This window comes from Nelumbo lutea, chromosome 2 (assembly GCF_056320005.1).
Source record: "Nelumbo lutea isolate HS-2025 chromosome 2, American lotus-T2T, whole genome shotgun sequence".
Classification (NCBI taxonomy): domain Eukaryota; kingdom Viridiplantae; phylum Streptophyta; class Magnoliopsida; order Proteales; family Nelumbonaceae; genus Nelumbo; species Nelumbo lutea.
Window position 1 is genome coordinate 87,494,151 of NC_142685.1, and position 11,736 is coordinate 87,505,886.

At 37.8% G+C, this 11,736-nt stretch overlaps 2 protein-coding genes across 4 annotated transcripts in view; one reads left to right on the top strand and one right to left on the bottom strand.

Moving 5' to 3' along the window:
- LOC148871732 (uncharacterized) overlaps nucleotides 1-3,096 on the top strand; it is a 29,859-nt gene extending 26,763 nt beyond the window's left edge. For 2 of the 3 annotated variants that reach the window (XR_016107992.1, XM_088973099.1), the window contains 3 exons: nucleotides 238-307; nucleotides 469-557; nucleotides 2,164-3,096. Coding sequence is in view for 2 of the 3 variants with exons in the window: in XM_088973099.1 (XP_088829225.1) it covers nucleotides 238-307; nucleotides 469-511 (113 nt within the window). In the remaining variant the exon portion in view is untranslated. The remainder of the gene's footprint in view (nucleotides 1-237; nucleotides 308-468; nucleotides 558-2,163) is intronic. The other variant, XM_088973100.1, reaches the window with a different exon arrangement.
- A 2,112-nt stretch (nucleotides 3,097-5,208) lies between these two features.
- Nucleotides 5,209-10,660, bottom strand: LOC148871733 (calcium-dependent protein kinase 2-like). Its single transcript, XM_088973602.1, has 8 exons — nucleotides 9,616-10,660; nucleotides 8,762-8,905; nucleotides 8,458-8,610; nucleotides 7,700-7,815; nucleotides 6,677-6,844; nucleotides 6,454-6,581; nucleotides 6,170-6,269; nucleotides 5,209-5,647 (listed from the first exon to the last, which is right to left on the bottom strand). Exons 1-8 carry the CDS (start codon nucleotides 10,304-10,306, stop codon nucleotides 5,555-5,557), a joined length of 1,593 nt encoding a protein of 530 aa, XP_088829728.1. The 5' UTR covers nucleotides 10,307-10,660; the 3' UTR covers nucleotides 5,209-5,554.
- Between the last annotated feature and the right edge of the window lie 1,076 nt (nucleotides 10,661-11,736).

Below are 11,736 nucleotides of genomic sequence, written 5' to 3' on the forward strand. Positions count from 1 at the left end.
TGTTACCAAGTTATTTTCATGTCCGATCCTTGTTTTGTCTCTTATTGATCTTGAACAGTCAAGTTTGGTCATTGATTGTCATGCTTGATTGCCATCCGAGTAAAGTTCTATAAATGAAATGGTTTCAACAATGTGCAAAAGAATCGTGTCTATGGAGTCAACCTTAAACTAACATAAAATCTTTTTGTCCTTGAGTTTTTCTTTGGTACTGTTTTTATTTGTCCGATGTCATTGCAGATGGCCGAGATGTGGGGCAGCAGAGCCTTTCTTCTGGAGGAAAACCAAAACCTTGTATGAAGTTCTTCAGGTTTGCTCTTTGGTTTTCAATAATCTATTGTCATCTATTGTGTACATGTAAAAACCATAATTAACCAATTGGGAATCCCTCCTCGTACATAAATTGGGCTTAAAGAAAAAGGACAGCTGAGCTTGAAAGTTCTTGAACCAGACCAGTATTTTGTCTTTCAGGTCTGGCATTGCTATCAGGGCAGCAGTTTCACTCTCACATTAGCTTTCGATGGGTTGGAAGTGAAAAATTGCTGCAGCCGAGTCCTCAGGTACAGCTTAAGGGGAGGAATCTTGAATGGATGGATATTTCTTCTGGCCACAGTAGTTAATTGTCTATGGATTTCAGGGTCTTATCTATAGAAATTAGTCCTGCTTGAACCACATAAACACCTCCATCCACAATGTCTTCAAATCTCCTATCACATTTTTCTTTCTCTATTTATTTAGTGTCAAGGCAGGTTTATATGTCTATGGATGAGAGTAAGATTACCTTTGTGGTAGACATTTAAGGTTTCTTTTTAAAGCAATGAAAATGTTGTACATGCCTGATCCTCAGGTCTTAACTGCAACCAATAGATGTTACTCATGAGCATAGTTTTCAAGGTGCCAAGGTGAGGCTAGGCGATAGGGGGGGTGCCTTGTCACCTAGTTGCCTAGGCGATGGATTTTTTCAAGTACAAACATGTATCCTATGGTAGTTCCCTAGGTTTCATAATCATATTTCCTTAATAAATATCCATAATTTTCATAAGAAAAGTATAAACTTCATGTTAAAGTATAGAAAACCAACATATTCATGAGAAGAAAAAGAAGAAAGAAAAGAAAATTAAAAAAATATAGGGACTGAACCCCTATTTCTGTTATAGGAAAAGAAGAAAAGAAAAGGTGGAAGAAGAAGAAGAAGAAATTAGTATATAAACACACAAAATTAGTAAAGAAAAATAAGAAAATGTGTTGATTGAACAACATTTTATGTTCTTCCTTGCTTATTGGTTCAGGTTTTGAAGTCTTTGAGGGTTCAATACAGCATTTAGCAATGTTTGTGTTGATTAAACCCTAACAAATAAGAAAATAATAAAAAGAAATTAGTATATAAACACACAAAATGAATATTTTAGTTTAAAAATGTCTATTTTATAATTATAACCTCAAAAAATTAAGAATATATATGTTTTTTATAACACGCTATAGAAAACTACTTGGCAATTAGGCAAGGCGAGCCTCCAAGGGCGCCTTGTTGCCTAGGCGTCGCCTTGACAACTATGCTCATGAGCAAGCTGGCACCTTTTACACATGCATGTTCTTCAATTACACATTGGACTAACTGCCCAAAATTTTACCCAATCATAGTTGTGACCTGTAGTCTGTTCCATTATTTGGGATGATAAAAAAATGACACATAGTAAGGAAAGAGTAAATACTTGATGATGATGGTGATTTGATAGGGGTCTGTTTTGATTTAGTAGATATTTAGTTGGCTTGTCGACTATGAACCATGTTACATAGGTATGACATTGGACACAGGTGGATAGGATGTTGGGTACTGAATTTATACTAAAATTGAAGCATCTGACACAATATGGCCCCCTTGTGTGTATCTGTGTACTTAGCTATTAGCTACATCCTACATGCCTATGATAAATTGATTCCTAACTTATGAATCAGGTTTACCTTTTTTTTTACATACTTTTTTGATCAGTAACAGAAATTTTGTTGCTTAAGATTTAGAACTTTATAAGGGTCATGTACAAGCAGTATATAAAATACATACAAAAGTAAAAGCAAACCCCAGTCACGCATAAAAAATAGTCCTTACAGTAGATGACCTTTTTTTTACATAATTTGTATATTTATTATTTTCCGTCTCTTGGGCAGTACTTCTGGTTGTCCCTTTGGATAATCCTGCCACTTTCTACACTATGTACCAGGAGGCCTCAGTTCTTTGGGTCTAGCCCCGGTATTGTCTCTTTCAGCTGCTGCCTCTCAGCGGAAATCAAGCGGGCCAGTAGGGGACCCAAGTGTCACGGTCAGTGGCTACAAGACAAAACTTTGCAACAAGTATAACACTTCTGAAGGCTGCCGGTTTGGGGACAAGTGTCATTTTGCACATGGAGAGAGTGACCTACACCTGCCAAACAATGTCTCGAGGGAATGTTCAACGGGCTCCAGCAGAAGGACCAAGAGGATTGGGTCCTCCAGGTTTTAATAACAGCGGCTCCAACTTCCCAAACCCAACAACATACATGAACATCTCAAACTTCAATTCTCAAGGCTATGGTGAGCCAAACGCACCTGGTGTTCCAACTGCTAGTTATGAAGCTGGGACCGTTGGTGAAAATGTACAGGTTTATTAATGAAGAGGGTTGGGTGGTCCTTGTGGTTGGATTTGTTGGAAAAACTTGCATTCAGTAAATAGAACTTCTGGCAGAGTGATGATCGAAGGACCATACCAGCGTTTGGTGATGCTCCATTGTCCGTCCGCTAAACGTTTATTTTGTATCTGTTCTATAGCACCTGTTCTATTTAGCTTCTCCAGGAGAAATTTGGAACAATATGCCTTGGGCAGATGCAAGAATTTGCTTCCGATCATTCCTGCACTGGGTCCAAGTCCATGCCTATTTATGAATTTTCTTTAGCAGTCCTTTTCAGTAATGGTGACAACATAAGGGGACAAAGGGATGGAAAGATCGAGATGGTTATATTCTTGGTTTTGTAATGAAGCTCAATTTATATTTGAGAGAGTTAAAATATTCATATGGTAGGAAGTTAAATTCAGCATCAGAATCATTTAAATTTTCAGTGTTCAAATCAAGGGAAGATTTTTATTCTCAAAAAAAAAAAAATCAAGGTAAGTTTTTGACTTTCGTAGTCAGATTATAAGGGTTTGTACTTCCTGCAAGCTGTGTATGTCTTCTATTAGATTCCATGATGATCATCACGACCCCATTTTAGTTCCCTATGCAGATTGAAGATGTGAATGCCGGAGTTGCTTAGTTTGATTTATTATCGATAAATAAGATCATATAATCCGAGTGATCAACAGCAAAAATGGTTTAGAGATATTTCACGTGTTCCAGGTTACTTAGGCAAAATTTTGGCTGTCTAAATTCAGCATCTTGTCCTTTTCAGCAGGGCTTTCCACAGAGTTCTACCCACGTGGGGGCGCCCCACAACGTTCCACAGCACATCCCAGCGGTGTATTGGGAACATTTCCGTACCAGAAATGATGAAACATCAAGGGAAGATGTTCCCAATACATGGCCGGTTGTGCTGTGGGACGTTGTGAGACGCTCCCTTGTGGGGGGCTGATTTGAACTCTTCCACATATGACGCACTTCACACCTAGGTTCAAAATATCACAACTTACCGGTATGTATTGTAGGTTTTGGAATCCACCAAAAAACCTCATCCTGAGAGAAAATTAAGTCTTGTACGTTATAAATGTGTGAAAATCAATTTTTGCATTTTCCGTATATTGATACTTTTGAATTTTGATCCCAAGGACATGATATTAGGGCTATATTTTCAGGCCCTGTTGTAGGTGACTCTTTGAGAGTTGAAATCCTTGTGAAGGAATTCAGAAAGTCAAGGAGTTAAATGTTTCCAAACTGATAATTGAAGGAGAATCAAAGCTTGTTTTGGTTGGCTCAAAAGGAGATGGACTGGTGGGAATATATAAATGAAAATAGGCAGTTCAGATATTTGGCTCAAGGAATGGAAAATCAGTTGAACTGGATTAAGAGAGATGCTAATAGCTTAGCTGATTCTTTGGCTAAGCAAGGGGTGGGAAGAAATGATTTGTTTTGAACTATGTGTAATGTTTTCTTTTTTGGGGGGTGGGAGCTAAGAGAATTTAGCTCTCCTCTTCTTTTATTTGGTTAATTATTTCTAAGTGCAATCTATTCAGTTATTGATCAAAAAGAAAAAAAAGGGCATGACAAAAGGATTCCTAATCAATCAATCAGTATTGTAGCCAATCAGGTAATATTTATCATCAAAATTCAAAGGATGTTGGGGGAGAGGGAGGGGGGGGGGGTGGTGTTGATTGGCCCATTAACATGTGGGGGTCTATTCCAGTCACGGCTAGCGGCTAGCTTCTTCAATTTGCAAAACAGGACACACTCAGAGGCCTATAAATGAGCCTGATTCTATTACACCCCTCTACGCATGCAAGTGAGCAAGTCTATTAGCATTTCTATTTGCAAAACAGGACACATTCAGAAGCCTATATTTGTCTATTATGTCTTAACACAGGAAGTAAGCATCCCACACCATATCAGCTCCAACTTTGAACCATGATGCTTCACATACTCCTTGTAACAGTATCGGGACAGCACATTTGCAGTTGTCTGTCGCAGAACTGCCTTGTGACATCTAAGTTAAACATGAACACACTCATGATGGAAATTAATAAACATTTCACATCATGTTTAGTGGGAAAGGGGGGGGGGGGTTGCAAGAGGTGCTGTGATAGCATACGTGAATTCAAGTATCAGTGCTACATGCTTTGTAGGATGAACTAATGTATCACGCAGAGAAAGCCCTCTCCTCCTAATAAAGCCTCTTGTGGATGGTTATCTAATTTTGGCATGCATAAAGGAGCAGCTTTGCAAGGATCACGTCTAGAATGTCAACAAGAGAAAAACCTACAAGCGGTGGTGATGGTAAATGGAATTGATAAGATTGTAAACATGCTGATCTTTGAGCTAGATCTCTTAGGACATGTTGATGTGGTTGGCCTGCCATCTCTGATGTGACTGTTACTACTGCTCAGGCTTTGAACGATAACTTTCTTAGACGTTGGCAGAGAAAATTATGGAAGATCAAGGGGAGTTTGCTTTTGCTGATGTGGCAGTTATTTTTGTTTAAGAAAACAAAGTCATACACATTGGGAAATACTACTAAATGGGGCCTCCTATAAAAGAGTAAATAGGGTTAATCTATTCTCAATTATGGAAAAAAACATCCTAAGAATTACAGTTACAACAATATATTCTTCGGATCCACTTAAAATGTTCCCAAAAATAGGGAACAGCCCATAAATCCCCACAAACTCAAACCCCAGAAACAGTCCCTGCTCCCATCATCACCTCCCATTCTTTTCTCTTCAACAGATAGTGTACATGAGTTTATCTGCAAAAGTCTGATGGATGCTTCTGAATATACACAGTCCTCAACTGCTGCACCATAATGGCATTGCAGCAAAATTTCAAGCAGGAAAAATTTGTAATGTGATCATCCCTTCTTGGTATTGGTTGATACCCAATCAAACAAATACATCATGCCGCTTCTTTGGGTTTGTTTCAGGGTTCCCTTTTCTGATCATTGCTACAAACTCATCATAGTTGATCCGTCCATCCTGTAGTTTTTGGAAACATTCATAGCATTAGCAAACCGACTACTATTATGCCCCACAGTTCATTAATTATGGTTGAACCTGATAGACAAATCTTGACATTCCTACACAACTTGATTCAAGATGGAGATGACAAGTGACAAAAAAGAAAAAGATCCTGTAGTTTTTAATAATATTCCTACACAACCTGATAGCCTTTCCTCATGAAGGCTATTCTTTGCCCATTCTATGCTATGAAGATAGGATTGGATAGTCAAAAGCCCAAGTATTTAGCAGTAAGCTCTATTTTCTTTTGATATTTAAAAGAAGAGGGTGCCCATGGGGCATGCAAATACTCAATACCTTGTCAATTGAGATATATTACAAGATTGTAAGCACAATACCAAAAAGGATATTGGTATTTGCTTTTTGATTTTCACTTATGATGATTCTCACCAAATTAGAGAACTCAGTAACCAAAATATGTTTATAGTGTATGCATAAATATATATTCAATATTTCAATCTCCTTCTGTTCTCTGCTTACATTGTCAATGTCGACTTCAGAAAGTATTTCCTTTATATCCCTTCCATCATGCATTCCAAACTCTCTTAGAGCCTGATCTAGCTCTACTGTTGTAATGTACCTGAGAAAAGAAAAACAGACAAAAAGAAGATAGGTAGTAGGGAATAAGTACCATTGGTTGTTCTGGAAATTATATTAGATCAGAAATTAATTAAAAAAAAGGAATTTCTAATTAATCAAAAAACCAGTTAGCATTTCCTATATTGATCTAAGGATGTAATTAATGCTTTGACCATCATACTTACCCACTGTTATCTTTGTCAAAGTATTGGAATGCAGTGTAAAGGTGTTCTTCTCTGTCCATTCTGTTCATGTGCATTGTTGCTGTGATGAATTCATCATAGTCTATGGTCCCATTGCCATCTGCGTCAGCCTATTTTCAAAGTATACAATAAATTAAAGATATAATTTTGAACCACACGATGTTCTTAAATAATATTATTCACTTTCTATATTTCAGAAACATACAGCTTCCATTAGTTGTTTAACTTCATACTCCGATAGCTTTGTCCCTTGCTTGGAGAGTCCTTGCTTCAGCTCTTCAAGTGTTATTGTGCCACTGTTGTCAGTATCCATGTTTTTGAACATTTCCTTTAGTCCCATGATTTCTTCCTCCGAGAGACATCCTGCAATTACCTGTCCACATGAAACAAAACAAAATAAGTTGGGCTTCCTTTAAGCCATATAGAAGTTAGCATGTGGTTAGGATTTCAGTTTCCCAAACAAAGCTATGTAACTGATTAGTTGGGAAATTAACATATTATTGAGTTATGTTACACACAGTCTACACTGTCACTAACACAGTAATCATTGTTAAAGGATGGATTCAAAAGTAATTTACAATCATGTAAAGCCACTAAATTTATTCTGGCATTCTGTCTTTGGAGAAGATTGGGAAACCGCCATTGTTTGTCATCTCATGACACTATTACTCTAATTTTAGGCATTTTGGAGCACCTAGTGGAGATAATTTGACATAGGAGGCTTCTCAAAATATGTAGGAATTAGCAAAATCAAAATTGACACCTGACAAGTAGATAATTCACTGAAACATAGCACATAAATTTGATTGTCAAAGTTGTAGTTGATTAGGAAGTTAGGTCATATGATTGACATTGACTGATGGAGCACCTAGTGGAGATAACTTGACATAGGAGGTTTCTCAAAATATGTAGGAATTAAAAAAATCAAATTTGACATCTGCCAAGTAGATAATTCACTGAAACATTGCACATAAATTTGATTGTCAAAGTTGTAGTTGATTAGGAAATTAGGTCATATGATTGACATTGACTGATTTAAGGCCTTTCTTGATTATATATAAGGTTGTTCAACAAATGGATCTTGCTTGCTAGGGAAAATTATAATTGCATCATATATTTCCTGTTTGTCTTAAATCACAAAATTGTCATGTAATTATGCATAATAATGAGAAAATACCGTTTTGAGTCAATTAAACATTTTTTTTGGAAAGGTTATAATGTAGCATACCCGAAGAGCAACTTTCTTGAACTTGTTCATTGCTCTGAATTGTTTGAGCCTATTGAAGACAGCATTATCAAGAGGCACATCAGGTGCTTCTCCATCTTCCTTGATCCATAGATGATCTGGAATTTAACACACTGTTAGAAAATGTGTACTATCAATTCCAATTAATGACTCACAAAAGCTCATATTGGACACAGAATGCCTCATGGGGCTTCTTGATCATGAACAAAATCAAGCCAATAGTGTTGATGGTAAAATTAGGTATGTCATAAGAGCTTCAATGAGTTTTTCCAAGGTATGGCATATGGTGAAGCTTAAGAGTAAATTAAGGAAGCTTCTGAATGATAATCATTTCTTTGGAGAGTTTATAGCTACAGAACAATGAAACCTGTGATACAAAATAAATTGTTCCAAAGTGTGTTATGAATGTCAGAATTATACACCTCTGTGATATTTAATACATAATATACACTATTTAGAGTTAATAAATTATAGGAGACTTCATGTTAGTCATAAACCACGGCTTACTTAAGCTTGCATGCAATTTAAGAATACAAGGGCAAGGAAATGAAATAACAAAATTATTTTGTTTACTTTCTCTTACATTTCGTATATTTGGTAATAAAAGAAAGCAATGGAAATCTACATGCGTAAAGCATTACTAGTAATTGGTCATGTTAGGGGAGAAAGGATGCTAATCCCTACTTTCAGTTGGTAAATTCATCTGAAGCAAAAAGCACTGAAGAAAAAGTTATACTTACTGAGAACTTCGACTGCTGTCAACCTCTGCTTGGGGTCTGCATTTAGCATCTTTCTGACAAGATCCTTTGCTCCAGCTGAAATTGATGGCCATGGGTCGCTTGTGAAATCAATGTGTCCACGTAAGATTGAATTGAAAATTCCATGCTCCGATTCTGTCAGACCATTTAATTCTTTCATAATTTAATCAATTTAAACATTTATTTCCATATATTTGTTCTTTACTGATGGTGGTTGTGTTTGTAGTTATGACAATATGAGGTAAACAAGCAAGGAAAAAGAGCTAATAAAGTAAGAAGAAATTACCAGCCCAAAAAGGAGGAACTCCACAAAGAAGAATATACAACATCACTCCTACACTCCATATATCCACTTCTGGTCCATATTTTCTCTTCAGGACTTCGGGTGCAATATAATATGCACTGCCAACAATATCCCTGAACACTTCACCTGTTATAGGGTAAACAGTTTGATGCCTAGCTGAGTAAGTAAATAGCAACAATCTTGACTGGAATAGTTAAACTGAATCAAGAAAAGGTCAACTAAAAACTCTGTAAAGCAATAGCTAGCTAGAGTTTATAAAAAGGTGGCGGGCTGAAGAAAGAGAAACATAACTTCTGAGAAGATTTTTTTTTATAGATTTTGTAGTCTTTTAGCAACTGAAGGATAAGATGCGTATGCTTAACCATTATGTTTTTGGTGGAATGAAACTTATGTTATAGGGAAAAGTTATTTTAGTCATTTTATTCCCCCATTCTCATCAGAGTCTACTAGAGGGACCATTGTTTAGACAAGCTACAAAGCTGATGAAAAGTTTGGTGGTTTAACAGAAAAATTCTGAAGAGAGGAATGAAGTCTGAAGAATCCATTTAGTGTTAGATTCTTGCACTGATTCTTTAAATTTACATAGACATTTGGGGACAAAATTAGTACATAAATTCTCATATTTCATCTCTAGTATTTCACTTTTGAAGGTAAAATTCTAATTTCTCCTAAAAATATTTTATAAAAACTTCAGGTGTATCTTTCAATATATTAATGACAGCAATGCTAAAGTTTGATAAGAATTCTGTCGGCATGAAACCATATTATTTATTGAAATCCTCAGACAGAAAACAAGATTAACTAAAAGATCCAGATAATGGGATTAAGTTTTTGACCTTGCTTGAAAAAGACGGAAAGACCAAAATCTGTAGCCTTTAGAGGGGCATTCTCATCCTTGCTCAAAAGGAGGAAATTCTCTGGCTTTAAATCCCTGTGTACAACTCCCATAGAGTGGCAAGTGTGAACAATCTGAACAATTGTCCTCAGCAGGGATGCAGCTTCACGCTCCGAGTAATACCCCTTTGCAATAATCCGATCAAAGAGCTCTCCACCAGCACATAATTCCATCACCAAATGCACAGATTGTTTATCCTCGTATGCACCCTTCAATTCAACAATGTTGGGTTGGCCAGCCAGATGGTGCATGATCTGAACCTCTCTCCTAACATCCTCAATATCCTCTTTGTTAGCCAGTTTCCGCTTGGCTATCGTCTTACACGCGAATTGCTCACCAGTAACCTTGTGGGTGCACAGATGGGTGACCCCAAATTGGCCTCGTCCGAGCTCCTTCCCGATCGTGTACACTGATCGAACATCTTCCATGGGTCGGTTCAAGACGGTTCCCATTTGGGAAGACTTGGAAGACTTGGTGGGTGGACTTGGGGTGGTGGGAGCAGTTGAAGGCTTGGGTGGGGAGACAGTATCCGAATCTGGGTTTTCTCCATTAGCAGACTGGTCTCCTGCATCCTTGTTATCGGGAGCCTTAGCGTCCTTATTGTTATCGCCATGGGAGAAACAGTTGCCCATGGTAGAGTGGAAGGATGTGGGAGGGGACGCTGGCCCAGGAGGAGGAGAGGAGAGGAGAGAGGGAGATGGGGTTCTGGGGTTTTAAGAAGGGGTGGGAAAGGAGAAGGAGATGCATGTAGAGAGAGAGGGAAGAGAGGGAGAGAGAGAGAGAGAGAGAGAGAGAGAGAGAGAGAGAGAGAGAGAGAGAGAGAGAGAGAAGGGAAGCTCAAGGAGGGGAAAGAAAGAGAAGAGGTTGGATGGTTGATGAATATAGAAAGAATATCGATGGTGAGGGATTGTAGGGGAGGCGTAAATTTGAATTCGGTTTGAAAGAGTCGTTGGGGGCAGAGTTGAGGTAGGAAGGTTCAGAGGAACTGGCGGGAAGCAACGGTTTTCCTCTTTATTTTTGTCTTGTGCGAGTTGGGATCAACGGCTGCGGACAGCCGGACAGGGTGTGCTTGGGCTTACGGGTGGTTTTGAGCCTAGCGGAATATATTCGAGCTCGGTTCGGCAGGTAAACATCAAATTCGTGTTGTGCTCGAGTTTTAAACATATTAGTCTGAATTTGGCTTGATTTAAAAGTTCTTAGGTTCGATCTCGGATTTGCAAATCCATAGAGTCAAGTTTTCTATAATAAAAAATTATTTATAATATAAATTTCATTAAGCTCACAAGCCTTACGAACTGAATTTTATTAAGTCGAATTTGGTTTATTAGGCTTAATTTGGAAGGAGTGCAAAATCTTGTATTTTATATTATTTTATACCCATTTACACCCTACATATTTATATTTATACTCTTTCCAAACTAAGCCTTAGCAAACAAGTTTTCATGGGCTTGATTCAGCAGCTCAAAGCTTGACAAGCTTTAAATTGAATTGAATGGATATGTATCCGCCCCTACTTAGGCATTCTAGTGAGCTAGCTGTTTTGGCTTGTGCCATTTTCTGCTCTCTAGGTGACTGAATTGTCCCTAGAGGTTGATGAAATTTACATGTAGTGGCACGTACAAGGGCATTTCCATCTTTTTATTTGTGAAAAAAAGGACAATACACCATGAATCCCATTGAGAGATCAACGAAGGCATCCTTCAAGTTAAAAGAAAAGGCAGCTGAGATGGGAACTGGCATGGGTCCAAGTGGGTTTCAGGCATGCACGGCAAAATTTAGTCCAATAATAAGCTCCTTTATATTATTCCTTTATTGGCCAATTTAATCAGCAGCTCCATTGCCTAAACGATTAATATGGATCTACAAAATAATTGTATGCATGAGACTTGCTGTCAAGGATGGAAAGGCCACAACCAAGGGACCTCAGGGCTTCCTTGCAGAAACTTGATTACTAGTAGAGAATTACCTTCTATCACTATAGAGGGGTAAGATGTATGAGATAATAACTGGCCAGTTTGTGGGCTTTGAGGGCTGCCCACATCTCAGCCATTATAATAGAAGT